The sequence below is a fragment of the Antedon bifida genome, chromosome 5, assembly GCF_963402885.1.
Source record: "Antedon bifida chromosome 5, ecAntBifi1.1, whole genome shotgun sequence".
NCBI lineage: Eukaryota > Metazoa > Echinodermata > Crinoidea > Comatulida > Antedonidae > Antedon > Antedon bifida.
The window spans coordinates 5,246,022-5,262,999 of NC_136230.1; the positions used below are offsets into that span (position 1 = coordinate 5,246,022).

Below are 16,978 nucleotides of genomic sequence, written 5' to 3' on the forward strand. Positions count from 1 at the left end.
TGTTGAACAATACAAATACATCCATAGAATACATTGATAGAATTTAAAAAAAAATGCTATTCCACAGTACAACATTGAGGGTGAATGAGTTTGCTATCGAATCATATGTGCACATACCTTGAAAGTCCAGTGGTCTAATGGTAGTATGCAAGTCATTTCGAGTAGAATTCCAAGTTCAAGTCTTGTGGGGAAACTTTTCTTCCTCTCACAGATTTTCTTATTACAAAATAGTTACAATACAACCAACCACATCACTAGTAGGATGTCTACTATTTCTCTATACACTATGTATTCAAAAGTCATCAAGGTATCAAACACATTGCAAAACACTAGAAAACCATACTTGTACTGTACTTTTTTTGACTTTTTAACACTTTTTTTTTGGTAAAATAAAATGTTTGTTATGAACAGAGTTTTTAAACTTTCTGTAAAAAAAAATGTGTGTAAAATAATTTTTACTATTTATAAAATTCTAGAACTAGTAAACCTTGACTGTTTTATTTGTACATTAGATATGTTTATATGTTGTATAGTATATTTGTTCTTATTTATTGAGTAGAATATATTAAATCCAATTTTAAAATTTAATTCCTTCAACGGTATTTGTTTGTCATTTTAAGAATACAGTGTGTGTATTGTTCCTTATAATATCTTGGTTTCCACTAGAGACCCAACACACATGAATTGACCAATCACAAGTAACAGTTGGCATAACCCATCGCCTTTGATTGGTCAATTCGTTTTTGTTATGTCTCTAGTGAGAACCAAGCTTAAATAATTTAACTTAATTAATAAACAATTAATTAAACTTATCTTTTAAGCTGAGTATGTCAATTAATTATGGCCAAAAATATTTTAAAACACCTCATGTAAAAATAATTTTTAAAACTTAATCCCAATTATTTATTTATATGTACAATACTTATTATTTGGTAAAGACAATATAAACACAGTAATTAGGTAGGTGAGAGAAGCACTTGCATGATGGGATACATTGGATTAACTACATGAGCTATATTTAGGCTACATAATATGTACCCTAAATATGCCTCACAAAATTACGTTTGGTTTATTTTGTATGTCCATTCCATCGTTTCCGACCTGGTAACAAGATTATTTTCTGTTCTGTAATTCAGGTGGATTCCGTAGTTTGGTTAAACAAATTTTGAGCTCTTTTGATCGATGATCCAATTTTACTATATTTACTACGATTGCTTTTGCCGATTTCTATTTGTGTTTATATTATCTTTGATGATAACTGTTTTTCCGGAAAAAAATGTAATTATGTGTAATCTAGTGAATATTTAAAAACACATTTTAGGTGCTTTTTTTATCTTTAAATATTTTGATTTTCAATTTAAATTGTTTAGAACAAATATTTGTAGCATTTTAAACTACCGATTGGATTTATGTAGTAGTATTTAGTGAATGAGAAAAAGTCACAGTTTAATGTTTTACCAACCATTTTAATTAACTAAGATTAATAATGAAAAGAACACAATATGGGTACATTTGTAAGAGTGTATGTAGAGTGCAATTGGGGCGGGTAGGGTGCAAGAGTTTGCAATTACAGAGGGTGGGTGTTAATGCAGATGGGTGTGTGTGTGTGTGTGTCCTACAGTAGAGATAGTTTTAAATGTGTGTGATGATGCTAGTGTGTGAGGATAGGAGATAAAATTAATTCTAAATGTATTTATCAAGCACATTAATGCAAAATATTGATATACCATATACACTTAAGCTCTTGCAGAGCAATTATTGAAACATGGTGTGCCTATTTCAGCCCTTATTTACAATTGCGATCATGAGTTTGGTACCGGATTTAAAATATTTTTTTGCTTGCAAATAAATGATAATTCATTATGTAAAGCATAAAATAAATTTATGTTATTTTACTAAAGTTTTACCTCCCCTCCACTAACTGTAATCTTATATTTGATAATTATTATTATTTGGTACCATTTTAACTATCAGTATTAAAATGTTGTAATAAAGTAATTTTAAATGTTTAAAGACAATGAATAACTACTATTACAGTGAACCCCTCCTTTCCCATGAAACGAATAAGGGGAAACGTATGTTTTAACACTATGTTCAACCTCTATTAAGGGGACACCCCTATTAAGGGGACACATTCCCATGAAACGAATAAGGGGAAACATATGTTTTAACACTACATTCAACCTCTATTAAGGGGACACCCCTATTAAGGGGACACATTCCCATGAAACGAATAAGGGGAAACGTATGTTTTAACACTACGTTCAACCTCTATTAAGGGGACACCCCTATTAAGGGGACACATTCCCATGAAACGAATAAGGGGAAACGTATGTTTTAACACTACGTTCAACCTCTATTAAGGGGACACCCCTATTAAGGGGACACTTTCCCATGAAACGAATAAGGGGCAACATATGTTTTAACCTCTATTAAGGGGACACTTTGTTGTATCCTGAGAGTATCCCCTTAATAGAGGTTCTACTGTAATTTGTTACAGTTTTGAATAAAAACAAGCCATGACAAAATATTTGTAATTGTTTCAGAAATGTTTGTATAATTGATTTAATAACTACGGTAATTGGCTGTATGGCGAGTGGTAGGGGAGGGACGTGATAGTGTCATAAGGGGAGGGGTTAATTTTGGTATCATTTGGAAGAACATTTTATTATTTTAGAATAATTAAAAAGCAGTTTAAAAAATGTAAACATTTATGGTTTGTAAATTGTGTATTAATTTCATTTTTTACAAATAAAATCCATTGTTTGATTTTACACTAAAAGGTTTGTGTTTTTCTTCCCCTTGTTTGTTTTTGATGTTCCTGCGGTATGCCAAAAACAGATGCAGATGATAAGCTACAGATTTTATTACTGTAACTCTACCATCTAGCAAGGGGTGGCGGAGTATATAAGACCCTTAGTTAGGACTACTTACTAAATAGCATTTATGTTGGTCCAGTTAATATACCTACACCTAAAAATTGCATTTATGTACATTTTATTAAATAGTTTAAAATAATGCTGGTCCAGTTTAAATAATACTTAAAAAGTTCATTTTGACAATAAATACAATTTTACTACAAAATAGTGCTATTAAATCAAATATTGGTGACGTAGTCTTGCATATCCAAGTACATAGGTTCAACTGTCGGTTCAACTGTCAGTTCATCTGTCGGTTCATCTGGGGTATCTGGATTTTGTGCTTTCTTCCTCTTAACAATGTACACCACAAACACAACAATACAAAACACAACAAATATTGCTATTACGACCAGCACTGCAACTAAATTCAAAATAAACATTATTTTACATATTAATGTTGTTTAGTAGTGTGTAAAAATAATGGACCTACCCTGTTGGTCTCATTTTGGTTTTTTTTTCCTTTTAAATTTAGCCATATTGCCATATGAAATTCTAAAGCAATATACACAATGCCTCCCAAATTTAATTTCTAATTTTATGGAAACCCTAAAGCTCTGTCTACACTATCAAACTAGTTTGACAAATAAAAGTTTGATGTGCCCAAATATGGTAGTGATATGACATCCATATATGGGCACATAATATTTTTTTGTCACATAAAGGTTGATAGTGTAGACAGAGCTTAAAGCAAGATAACTTATTATTGTCAAATTATATAAAAAATTTGTTTTACCTAACTGTCCACCGGTTTGGTTACTGTTTTTTGTAGAATCTCCTTGACAATTTCCATTATTACTTTTACATTTAGATTCATCACAAATTTCACAGACCAAGCTACTCGAACATGAGCTAAAATTTACATTATGTTTAGAATTAATTGTAATTGAACTATTATTTAAATTAAGATATAACAAAGAAAGTGGTAGACGATTAAATCTAAATATTAAAGCTCTGGTCTTCACTATCAGATTTCATAAACGAATTTTACTTCCATTTTTTTGTATTTATTTATTCAAATTCTCACTGAAATGTACATACAAAAAAAAAATAGAATATAAAAAGAACATTCAGTGAAGGATGGGACCAACAGGTGGTAAACACCTCTAGAACGGTCCCGGTCCAATCACAAATTGCACAATGAGTATTGAAAAGGTTTATAACATAATAATAAATATTTAAATATAAAAGTAATTTATAAATTTGTAATATTTAAGATTTAACTTAAGTTGGCCGACATTTACAGCAGCGACAACAAACATAATTTGTACACATGGAAATTGAATGTGAAACCAGCAAGAAAAAAAGAACAATGTCTTTTGGTTCTCGCTAGGATGTAACTCAAGGACATAAGCGCAACAAGCGAGTTGACCAATGACAAGCGACAGTTCGTATAATCCATCGTCATCCATTGGTCAAATTACTTGCCATGCCCTTAGTTTAGTCCAAGTGGGAACCAAGCTTATCTGATTATAGAAATGATTGTACTGTACCTTAATGTAGATTTTACACTGCAATCAACATTAAGACATGTTTGAAGTCCATCGACCGAGGTGGCCTCTTCAATTTTTTCTTGGACATACAATGGGGGACTGCAAGAAGGAGCACTGTTTTCATCAACGTTATATCTAAAATCACAATAATCGAACAATTGTTCATTTTCAGCGCACGGACATTCACACGTCGAAGGGTCCTCTGATACACAATTGAGCTGAAAGAGTATAGAAACATGATGTTAAATAGATTTGCCTAGTGGAAAATAGGCCTTAAGTAATGTGATGATGAACAAGTACTTGGTGGATCAAATGCACAGCAGTATTCTGTATTATTTAATTGGGTCTGTAATATTTTAAGAATTTGTGCATCCGGTTTGAACCAGTCTAGGTCTATGTCTTCCTGATACAAGTCACATACTGTATATATGCACTGGAAATTTTTAAACTTTAATCTGTGTACACATTTGGCTCATGTGCACTTTAAAGAACCCAGTTAATCTTTTGGAAGAGTAGGGAGTTACCCCGGTGTATTGGTCCATCTCAACCCTGTCGTTGTGGACAGACGAATGAGTGCCGTTTGGTGGCAGCTGTATGACACAAAGGGTCTCTTAGGGGAGAAGAAAGCTTGTTTGTTTGTTTGACCAATTACAATCGAACAGTCGCTTGTCATTGGTCCAATCGCTTGCGTTACGTCTCTAGTGGGAACCAAGCTTTATAGTAACCATTTTTTAAAATCAAGAACATTCATAATTTAAGTTTTATGGCACTGTGTGAATGTTTGGTTCTTGGTTTTCACTAGAGACGCAACACAATTATGTTCTAGTGGGAACCAAGCTTAAATGAATGCGATTTTGTAGGCTTATTGGTTAACTCGCTTGCATTGCACGTACGTCCTTGCGTTGCATCTCTAGTGAGAACCACTTTAGTCACTTTATCAATTACTTACTGGAGAACAATAGCAATTGTAGTTACAATTCAGTTGAAATGAAATGATAACTAAAACAGCATTAGTCCTTGGTATGATTTGTAGTCGATACTGAAGGCAATCAATACTTTTTAATTTGTCATGAACACCACCCTCTATGTCCATAATCTGAAACAAACGACGAACATATTTTAGTAGCCATCTTAAAGCTCTGTCTACACTATCAAACTAATTTGACAAAAAAAGTTTGATGTTCCCAAATATGGTAGTGATATGGTTAAATATAGTAGTGATGACATCATCATGTCCATATATGGGCACATCACATTTTGTTGTCACATAAAGTTTGATAGTGTAGAAAGGATAACTGGTGCAGTTTTTCATTACAAAAGAGATATGTTAAAGAGTCTCCTTTAAATTAAAATAAAATAATGCATTTCAACATTTCAATACTTTTGTTTTTTGCACTTTATAAATTAAAAACCAAATTAAGATAAAACAAAGTACAATATATATATGGTTTAAACAACATTCTAAAAAAACAGGTTATAGAAAAAACAATAAATGAATTCTTTATCATACTTCGTAATTAATAGAAACAACAATTTTTAGTTTACCTCATAATAGTATTGTCTTTTAATATCCTGATAATTAATGCAAGCTTTGCGCACCATAATCCCACTTTCAATCAAATCAACAGACAGTAATCTTTCTTTTTCAACAATGTGCGTTTTCTTGTATATGGACAAGAGATCTTGATGAACAATCAGATATCCACTTCGATCCATTACAAAACAACTGAAAAAAGATATAAAGTCGAAAGTATATATATATATACCAAACACAAATAAATGTGCTGTACGCCATTCTATTGGTTAATAAGTTAAAATCAATGCATTATTCGTATACATTCTTCATTTGGGGACATTACACATTGATGTTTTGGAACTTTGTACGATTAAAAACCACCCTGTAACAGGGCCTAATCCAAATATCTTTACTTTCCAGCTTGACGCCGATAAATACCTTTACCCGAGACAAAATAGTTGTCTACTCGGAGAAATGGAGAGATTTTATTTATAGTTGAAAGATGGGCTGGTCTATTCAGGGGAGGTTTAAACTATTTACATCTCCTGGACTATTCAACTCGCCTCTGCCTCATTTAATAAACCAGTCCAGATTCAAGTCAACCCAACCCTTGATTGGTCAGGTAGTTTACTATAGTATTTAGTCTTAAATTGTCAATTATTTATTATACTGTGCTTCTAATGAACTTACTTGTACGTTGAATCTTGACAATCGGGATACAAATCTGTTATCGTTTTGTAGAAATAATCTAATGTTATATCCATCCCCATCACTCCAAAGATTTTGGATGAACCTCTGTCAAGAAAGAGACCAAATAGTTACACATCATTATCATATTGTTTTATATTAAATTCATCTAATATGAACGATGATAAGGAGGTTACAAACGTCTTGTTGATTTTCTCCTTATTAAAGCCTGCACCAAGAACCTACCCTTGGTTCCCAAACAACAACAACAAATTTTAGCAGAATTGCTACCTTGTAATACATAAATATATAATATTGGTGAAGAATGTTTACATTTTAAAATACAGTAAACAGGGACACTTTAGGAACAAACCATGTATGCCTTTAGGGATGTCCCTTAAATAGGGTTGGCCATAGTGTAAAAACATATATTGTTTGTTTCACAGGAAAGTGCCCCTTTAATACTTCAAACTAATTATAATCAATTGCATGCAACAATGTTTGTACATATTATTAATATCTTCAAACTTTGTAATCCGCCAAATAGATATTTGAAATTGTATTATTCCATATCCTAGACTAACAAAAACTTGTTTGTTTGCCCCGCCCAATGGAACAAGTTTCCTATTAATATAAAAGAAATCAAGTTCAATTCAAGAACGAATTCAAGAAATAACTTTTACTTATTATTATAATATATATTATTACTTATTATTCATTTTTAGTATATACTATTACTGATGCTTCATTATTCTCACTTGTTATTATTTTTGTAACCATGTTAAAATGAGACAAGTTTACTTCTAGGTTGGTCCTTATTTTATGCTCTGTGTTATTTGTATAACATTTGATGAAATAGATATTTGATGAATTTGAATTTTTAATTTAAATGTACATACCTGAATGTTATTGCTCTACTAAGTGAAACTGTTGGCCTGTAAGATGCTCGGAATGAATCAAAGTTTGATGCGGTGATAATAAGTGAATCTTTGGAACGTACTGCTTGGGCAAACCTAAACAATTGAATTACAAAAGAACGACATATCAGGATCTTATAATAATTGTCTCCATCAATGTTATAGAATCATATCTATGATTGACTAAAACATCCTTGTCAAATATTTTCATGCTTTTGGTTACACTTTTGTAAATTTGTATATATACTGTGTGGAGTGGAGCTATAGCTTGGTGGTTAACGTGCTTGCCATCTAATTAAAAGGTCCAGGGTTCAATCCTGACCTAGTGCCAGGGCTTTAACTCACGACTCTTTCAACTCAAAATGTGTACTGTCCTTTTATTTCTTACTTGAATCTTACTTGAATATTCGGGCTCATGATTAAGGCAAATGCCTTTTAAACGCCCTCCATTTCTTCTGTATTTACTAGAATTGGTAGCAAAATTTATCTCCCATTGCTCTGTCATTGTTTAGTTGATCTTTGAATGCATTTATGTTTTCTGCTTGTACTGTAGTGTGGTATAGATTGTTCCATGTGTTGACGATTCTACTTGAAAAGGAGTGGCTTCTGATTTTCAGTCGGGCTCTTGGCTTTCTTAATTTGAATTTATGGCCCCTTGTTCTACTGTCCTCTCTAAAATCAAAAAAGATTTCGGCTTCAATATCATCTAAGCCCTTGATAATTTTAAACACTTGTATAATGTCCGCTCTTCTTCTTCTGTAATTCAGTGTAGGTAGTCCAAGCTCTTTTAATCTCTGATCGTAAGATTTATCTTGTAACTTTTTGACAATTTTAGTGGCCCTACGCTGCACTCTTTCAAGCTTATCCAAATCACCTTTTAGGAGAGGGTACCATATACAGCTTGCGTATTCCAGATGAGGTCGAATTATACTTTTATAAAGGGGCAGGAACATATCCTTATCCATGTAAGCAAAAGATCGCCTTACCAGTCCAATGAGTCTATTTGCTTTATTTACAGCTTCATTCGTTTGTAGTGAAAATTTTAAAGACTGATCAAAAGTGACTCCAAGGTCCTTTTCAGTATTGGCATTTGGCAGATCCTCGTCACCTTCCTCTGTTGGCATAGTGAATTGCATTTGTGGATTTGAATTTCCATAATGTATTACTTTACATTTTTTGATGTTGAATTTCAGCTGCCATCTTTTAGACCAATCGGATAATGCCTTGAGATCATTTTGAACAGTATCATTTCTGTTTTCATGCACTACATTAAACATCTTAGTGTCATCTGCAAACATCCATACTTTAGATTTAACTGCATCAGGTAGGTCGTTTATGTAAATTATAAATAATAAAGGGCCTAATACGCTGCCTTGAGGGACTCCACTTTTAACCGTAGACCATTCAGAAAATGCTGCGGCCACTCTAACTCTTTGTCTCCTCCCTGTCAAAAATTGATGTATCCATCTCAGTAGGTTTCCTTTTATTCCGTACGCTTCCAATTTTGTTATTAATCTCTGGTGGGGGATAGAATCGAACGCCTTACTGAAATCCAAATATACAGCATCAAAGTTTTCTCCTGCATCCAGCAATTTTGTCCATTCTTCCATCACCTCCAGCAATTGTGTGACGCAAGATCTACCTTTCCGAAACCCATGCTGTGCTTTTATAATAAGGTTTCTATCATTTAAAAACTGTATAATTTTGTCTCTCACAATTGATTCCAAAAGTTTACATATGACAGATGTCAAACTTACTGGCCTGTAGTTTCCAACCTCCGTCTTGTCCCCTTTCTTAAAAATTGGTACTACATTGGCACATTTCCAGCACTCCGGTAACTGTCCAGTCGATAGTGATTTGTTGTATATTGATGTCAATGGAGTTGCAACAATTTCTTTAAGTTCCTTCAGTACTCTTGGGTGCACGTCGTCTGGTCCAGCTGATTTATTTGAGTTAATCTGCTGAAGGCATGAAAGCACTTCCTCCTTTGTCACTTCAATTGAATCCAAATGGTCATCCACGTCAACTCTTGGTGTAACTTCTGGCAATGACTCGAGGTCTTCATTTGTGAATACACTTGTGAAAAATGCGTTGAAAATTTCAGCTTTATGCTGATTGTCATCAGCCATATTACCCTTTCCATCCTTCACCAATCCAATAGATTGAGATGTTTTGGTTTTCTCTCTTACATATTTCCAGAAACTTTTAGGATTAGTTTTTACTTCATTGCATATTTTCCGCTCAAGTGCAATCTTTGCTGCCCTTTTTTCACCTGTTACTATATTTCTTGCCTTTTTGTAACTGTCATAATCTTTCTGTTGTCTAGACCTTGTAAACTTTTTCCATGCATTGTGTTTCATTTTAATTTTCCTCTGAACGTCACCAGTCATCCAGATAGGTTTATTTTCTTTTTTTATGTTTGACTTGGGAATACAGATCTGAACAGCATTTCTTATTGATTGATTTAAAGCTTCACAGGCCTCTTCAACATTTGTATTTTCAAATTGGTAGTCCACCTCAGTAATCAATTCTTTCATTTTAATATAGTCACCCTTGTTGAAATTTAGCTTGTATTCCATTTTCTCTTGTATTTTAGTTACACAGTCATATGAAAACAAGATTGTTACGTGGTCGCTTTTTCCTAATGGTGGACCTATCTCAATATCACTTATTTTGGTTTCATCCATGGTGATTACTAAGTCGAGTATGTTAGGTGTTTGACCATCTCGAAATCGTGTTGGTTGCTGTATACACTGGCATAGAAAATTATCTCTAAGGCATTCTATAAACCGATTACTTTTATGTGTTTCATTTTTATTAGTACTCCAAGAAATCCAATCAATTTCAGGAAAATTGAAATCTCCTAACATGATTAAATCAGAAATACCATTTAGTTCACTTGCTTTGTCGATAGCAGATAGTAACGCTTGATTATTTTCGTCAATACTGTTAGGACTTCTGTAAATACATCCGCATAATAGTTGTTGCCTTTTATTTGTTTCAATTTTGATCCATAGTGCTTCCACAAAATTTAAATTCAGTAACTCGTTACAGATACTGGCATTCAGCTCTTCCTTCGCAAAAATAACCACACCTCTACCACTTCTGCCAGAATCAAATTTTGTATATCCCTTGATGCTTAACTCAACTTCCAATATGTCTGTACAAGTTTTGTTATTTACTTCTGTGATTGCAACCACATCAGGTTTCCTTTGATTTGTGACATCACGTAACTCACCTATTTTATTTCTCAGGGCATCTGCATTTGTGTAAAGAAATTTCAACGACTTCTCATAAAAATCAACAATGTCATCGTTTCTTAAACTAGATTTATTCTGCTTTAATCCTTCTATAAAAGCTTTAAATTTTTTCTTGTCCTCTGTACATTTTTTTCTTCTTATAAATTTTTGTTTCACTTTTCTTTCTAAGTTAAAATAATTTTCTTCCAAACAAAAAGATTCTGTATTCGAAAATTCTTTATGCTGATGAACTAGGGCCTCGAAAACGATCAAACGCCAGTTCGCTATCCCGCTTCACAATTTTACCTCTTCTTATAACAAGATCAATCTCACCGTTATCTTTCCTTGTTCTTAGTTCCTGTCTTAATTCATAGTTCATTTGCCTCTCTTTTTTTGATCTATCAGGATTAATATAAATGTTCTTTAGAAATGCGTGATCCGTGCTTCTAAGTTTTTTTGCATTTACCATCACTTCCCTTTTACTTTTCAGGCTATCCAAAGAAACTCTTTTTGGAGTTACTCTAGTATTATCCTTGATATATTTTGATCAATTTCAGCATGTAAAATGACAAATAAATCAACATTTGGGCTGGAAAAATTAACTGAGTATATACTGTACCATTGTTCATTTGTAAAATCTCGATACTTATTCATTCTGAATCCGGGGTAAAATCGCAACACGCCGTTGGCTGTGCCGATATAATAGTCCATGGGCTGGAGGGGGTTACCGTGCACCCCCCCCACAGTTAAACTTCTTTGGTATCATTTTCTTCCCACGGACATATAGAGTGAAAAAATCGATGTTAACAAGAAAAATATAGGGATGCATTGTATGTACTTGCGTCATTTGTAATGATCATCAGTGTTTTATCTTCAAATATTTTTTGGGGTAGGGGGTAACATTTATCCTAATAACCCAAGAATCCAACATCTAATTAGTATTATCTTAGTAACATTGTGTAGCATACATCTTTTAAAATCTTTTAAAATTTAAATAAAATTAATCGGAAGATTATTAAGGTCAGTAGAGGTCAAAGGTCATTGACCTTTTGCAAAATGCAAATTTTTCCCAAAATATAGATAAATTTCAATATCGTATCTACAATTTTCAATATTTTTTATCTTAATTGTGTTTTACTTGTGCTTACTGACATATTGAATAAGAAAATATATGTTAACAAGATAAAAATTGCAGTTCATTATATACAAATTGTTATTTTTTATTGTTAAAAATTGCAATAAAAATACATTTTTTGGGGTAGGGGGTAACAATAATAGCAATAACCCAAGAATCAAACATCTAATTAGTATGATCTTGGTGTCGTTGTGTAGCATTCATGTTTTTTAATCATATAAAATTTGAATAAAATTAATCGAACCATTTTTAAGGTCAGTAGAGGTCAAAAGGTCACTGACCTTTTGCAAAATTGCAAATATTTGCCATAATGAGATACATTTCAATATCAAATCTCCAATTTTCAATATTTTTTATTTTAATTGTGTTTTACTTGTGTTTACTGACATATTGAATAACAAAATATGTGTTAACATGAACAAAATTGCACTGTATTAATACCATTATCATGTAATGTTGTTATTCTTCAAAATTACAATAAAAAGACATCTTTGGGGTAGGGGGTAACATTTATCCTAATAACCCAAGAATCCAACATCTAATTAGTATTATCTTGGTACCATTGTGTAGCATACATCTTTTAAAATCTTATAAAATTTAAATAAAATTAATCGGACGATTAGTAGGGTCAGTAGAGGTCAAAAGGTCATTGACCTTTTACAAAAATGCACATTTTTGCCAAAATATAGATAAATTTCAACATAGTATCTACAATTTTCAATATGTTTTATCTTAATTGTGTTTTACTTGTGCTTACTGACATATTGAATAAGAAATTATATGTTAACAAGATTAAAATTGCAGTTCATTATACATAAATTATCATTTTTTATTGTTAAAAATTGCAATAAAAATACATTTTTTGGGGTAGGGTGGAACATTAATAGCAATAACCCAAGAATCAAACATCTAATTAGTATGATCTTGGTGTCGTTGAGTAGCATTCGTGTTTTTTAATCATATAGAATTTTAATAAAATTAATTGAACCATGTTTAAGGTCAGTAGAGGTCAAAAAGGTCACTGACCTTTTTCAAAATTGCAAATATTTGCCATAATGAGATACATTTCAATATCAAATCTCCAATTTTTTCAATACTTTTTATTTTAATTGTGTTTTACTTGTGTTTACTGACATTGAATAACAAAATGTGTGTTAACATGAAAAAAATTGCAGTGCATTAATACCATTGTCATGTAATTTTATTATTCTTCAAAATTGCAATAAAAAGACATTTTTGGGGTAGGGGGTAGCATTAATACCAATAACTCAAGAATCTAACATCTAATTAGTACGATCTTGGTATTGATGTGTACCATATATGTTTTTGTAATCATGTAGAAATTAAATGAAATTAATCGACCGATTACTAAGGTCAGTAGAGGTCAAAAGGTCACTGACCTTTTGCAAAAATGTAATTTTTTTGGCAAAATGAGATATATTTCAAAATCAGATCTCCAATTCTCGATATTTTTTTATTTGAATTGTCTTTTACTTGTGCTTACCAACATATTGAATAAGAAAATGTGTGTTAAGATAAAAAATTGCAGTACATTGTATAAAAATTGTCAATTATTAATTGTTATAAATTGCAATATAAAGACATTTTTGGGGTAGCGGGTAATATTTATAAGAATAACCCAAGTATCAAACATCTAATTTGTATGTTCTTGGTATCGTTGTGTAGAATTTCAAATAAAAATTATGCATTATTATAAATAAAATTAAACAAAATGCTACACAACGATACCAAGAACATACAAATTAGATGTTTGATTCTTGGGTTATTCTTATAAATGTTACCCGCTACCCCAAAAATGTCTTTTTATTGCAATTTTTAACAATTAATAATTGACAATTTTTATACAATGTACTGCAATTTTTTATCTTAACACACATTTTCTTATTCAATATGTTAGTAAGCACAAGTAAAAGACAATTCAAATAAAAAAATATCGAGAATTGGAGATCTGATTTTGAAATATATCTCATTTTGCCAAAAAATTACATTTTTGCAAAAGGTCAGTGACCTATTGACCTCTACTGACCTTAGTAATCGGTCGATTAATTTCATTTAATTTCTACATGATTACAAAAACATATATGGTACACATCAATACCAAGATCGTACTAATTAGATGTTAGATTCTTGAGTTATTGGTATTAATGCTACCCCCTACCCCAAAAATGTCTTTTTATTGCAATTTTGAAGAATAATAAAATTACATGACAATGGTATTAATGCACTGCAATTTTTTTCATGTTAACACACATTTTGTTATTCAATGTCAGTAAACACAAGTAAAACACAATTAAAATAAAAAGTATTGAAAAAATTGGAGATTTGATATTGAAATGTATCTCATTATGGCAAATATTTGCAATTTTGAAAAAGGTCAGTGACCTTTTTGACCTCTACTGACCTTAAACATGGTTCAATTAATTTTATTAAAATTCTATATGATTAAAAAACACGAATGCTACTCAACGACACCAAGATCATACTAATTAGATGTTTGATTCTTGGGTTATTGCTATTAATGTTCCACCCTACCCCAAAAAATGTATTTTTATTGCAATTTTTAACAATAAAAAATGATAATTTATGTATAATGAACTGCAATTTTAATCTTGTTAACATATAATTTCTTATTCAATATGTCAGTAAGCACAAGTAAAACACAATTAAGATAAAACATATTGAAAATTGTAGATACTATGTTGAAATTTATCTATATTTTGGCAAAAATGTGCATTTTTGTAAAAGGTCAATGACCTTTTGACCTCTACTGACCCTACTAATCGTCCGATTAATTTTATTTAAATTTTATAAGATTTTAAAAGATGTATGCTACACAATGGTACCAAGATAATACTAATTAGGTGTTGGATTCTTGGGTTATTAGGATAAATGTTACCCCCTACCCCAAAGATGTCTTTTTATTGTAATTTTGAAGAATAACAACATTACATGATAATGGTATTAATACAGTGCAATTTTGTTCATGTTAACACATATTTTGTTATTCAATATGTCAGTAAACACAAGTAAAACACAATTAAAATAAAAAATATTGAAAATTGGAGATTTGATATTGAAATGTATCTCATTATGGCAAATATTTGCAATTTTGCAAAAGGTCAGTGACCTTTTGACCTCTACTGACCTTAAAAATGGTTCGATTAATTTTATTCAAATTTTATATGATTAAAAAACATGAATGCTACACAACGACACCAAGATCATACTAATTAGATGTTTGATTCTTGGGTTATTGCTATTATTGTTACCCCCTACCCCAAAAAATGTATTTTTATTGCAATTTTTAACAATAAAAAATAACAATTTGTATATAATGAACTGCAATTTTTATCTTGTTAACATATATTTTCTTATTCAATATGTCAGTAAGCACAAGTAAAACACAATTAAGATAAAAAATATTGAAAATTGTAGATACGATATTGAAATTTATCTATATTTTGGGAAAAATTTGCATTTTGCAAAAGGTCAATGACCTTTTGACCTCTACTGACCTTAATAATCTTCCGATTAATTTTATTTAAATTTTAAAAGATTTTAAAAGATGTATGCTACACAATGTTACTAAGATAATACTAATTAGATGTTGGATTCTTGGGTTATTAGGATAAATGTTACCCCCTACCCCAAAAAATATTTGAAGATAAAACACTGATGATCATTACAAATGACGCAAGTACATACAATGCATCCCTATATTTTTCTTGTTAACATCGATTTTTTCACTCTATATGTCCGTGGGAAGAAAATGATACCAAAGAAGTTTAACTGTGGGGGGGGTGCACGGTAACCCCCTCCAGCCCATGGACTATAACGCGTTGCAACATTATCATTGTTCGCATCACTTAACCATGTATCATCTATTAAATGAGTGATAAAAACCTCATCTCTGATACCATCCTGAAATGAAGATATAATCTTTCAATAAATCAGAAAAAAAAAAAAATCAAACCATGTCATTTTTTAATTGAGGCAGATATGAGAATCAATTGAAAGACAATTTGCTTGTTGTACAAAAAAACTCCTTTATAGGGACACTAAGGGGACATTCCTATGATGAGGACAATTCCTTGTGAAATGAATGTTCAATTACAGCCAACTCCTATTCAAGGGACACTTCTAATAAGGGTACATTTTGTCTTGAAGGGTTCCTTATGGGTTCTACTGTAGTTTTAAAACATTGTACTAATCTATTCTATTTTCTAAAAATGTCATTGGCTCCATTCAATTCACTATTGTATGAATGAATGACTGGTTCGGAGAAAACCACTCGTTGACGTACATAACCAGTACTAAAGTTTGAGTGTAGTTGATCAAATGATCAAACTTATGTCTACTAATATAACCCTGAGAAATGTGCACCATAAAATATCAATCAATCAATCAATCTTTATTTCCATCATAACAAACATAAAATACAAACTAGAATTTAATTCGTCACTTTGACGAATTATAGGTGATCATTTTTATCATTTTACTGAAATTAATTTTTTTTAAACATGCACGTACGTTAACATACGATCGGAAAATGTTGATGTATGCCATCCTATTATATGCTTATAGTGCTGAGTTGTGCCTATATGCCATATACAATATGTACAGTATATACTGTATATCTATATACAGTGTAGCATAGGTGAAATTACGGGACACACATGTTCTAATTTTTTGGCATGATGACGTTATCAAACTAAACTTTAAGATGACAATTTCGAAAGATAATTAATTGAGCAAAAAAATATAAGATTTGGAAAAAAATTTGGCACGTAGAAGCGCTGTGCGCGCTCTTTGAATAGTGTATAACTTTGACGAAAAATATGAAAAAACTACTTTTTCACTTCAACTGGCCATATGTTAACGTCACAACATCCGATAGGCTTAATTTTTATATGAATTAATATCTACATTTCATCAGCTTTCATAATAAATTATAATCATCAAGGTAACCTTCAATTCTGAAGAGCTGTAAGATATTCAAATTTACTGCGAAGGTGAAATTACACGGCCTACGTTATTCAAGTTTTTACGCGT

General features: G+C 31.4%; 2 protein-coding genes across 2 annotated transcripts in view; both read right to left on the minus strand.

The window, feature by feature from the left end:
- Positions 1-378: 378 nt before the first annotated feature.
- Positions 379-11,467, minus strand: LOC144842114 (VWFA and cache domain-containing protein 1-like). Its single transcript, XM_078698490.1, has 8 exons — positions 11,390-11,467; positions 7,514-7,627; positions 6,618-6,722; positions 5,957-6,137; positions 5,361-5,507; positions 4,412-4,629; positions 3,655-3,770; positions 379-3,282 (listed from the first exon to the last, which is right to left on the minus strand). The coding sequence occupies exons 1-8, from the start codon at positions 11,422-11,424 to the stop codon at positions 3,098-3,100; spliced, it is 1,101 nt and encodes a 366-aa protein (XP_078554616.1). The 5' UTR covers positions 11,425-11,467; the 3' UTR covers positions 379-3,097.
- A 4,173-nt stretch (positions 11,468-15,640) lies between these two features.
- The window catches only part of LOC144843257 (VWFA and cache domain-containing protein 1-like), a 29,120-nt gene continuing 27,782 nt past the window's right edge, over positions 15,641-16,978 (minus strand). Inside the window, exon 18 of the mRNA XM_078700051.1 lies at positions 15,641-15,847. Within this exon, the coding sequence (XP_078556177.1) occupies positions 15,641-15,847 (207 nt within the window). The remainder of the gene's footprint in view (positions 15,848-16,978) is intronic.

Bases quoted from the DNA above. Each gene is read 5' to 3' on its own strand.
- LOC144842114 (XM_078698490.1), bottom strand. From the start codon at position 11,424: ATGAATAAGTATCGAGATTTTACAAATGAACAATG. The intron at 6,723-7,513 runs GTATGTACATTT...CTTTCTTGACAG, and splicing joins AGTAGAGCAATAACATTCAG to AGGTTCATCCAAAATCTTTG. The intron at 3,283-3,654 runs GTAAAACAAATT...TTTTGAATTTAG, and splicing joins CCAAACCGGTGGACAGTTAG to TTGCAGTGCTGGTCGTAATA.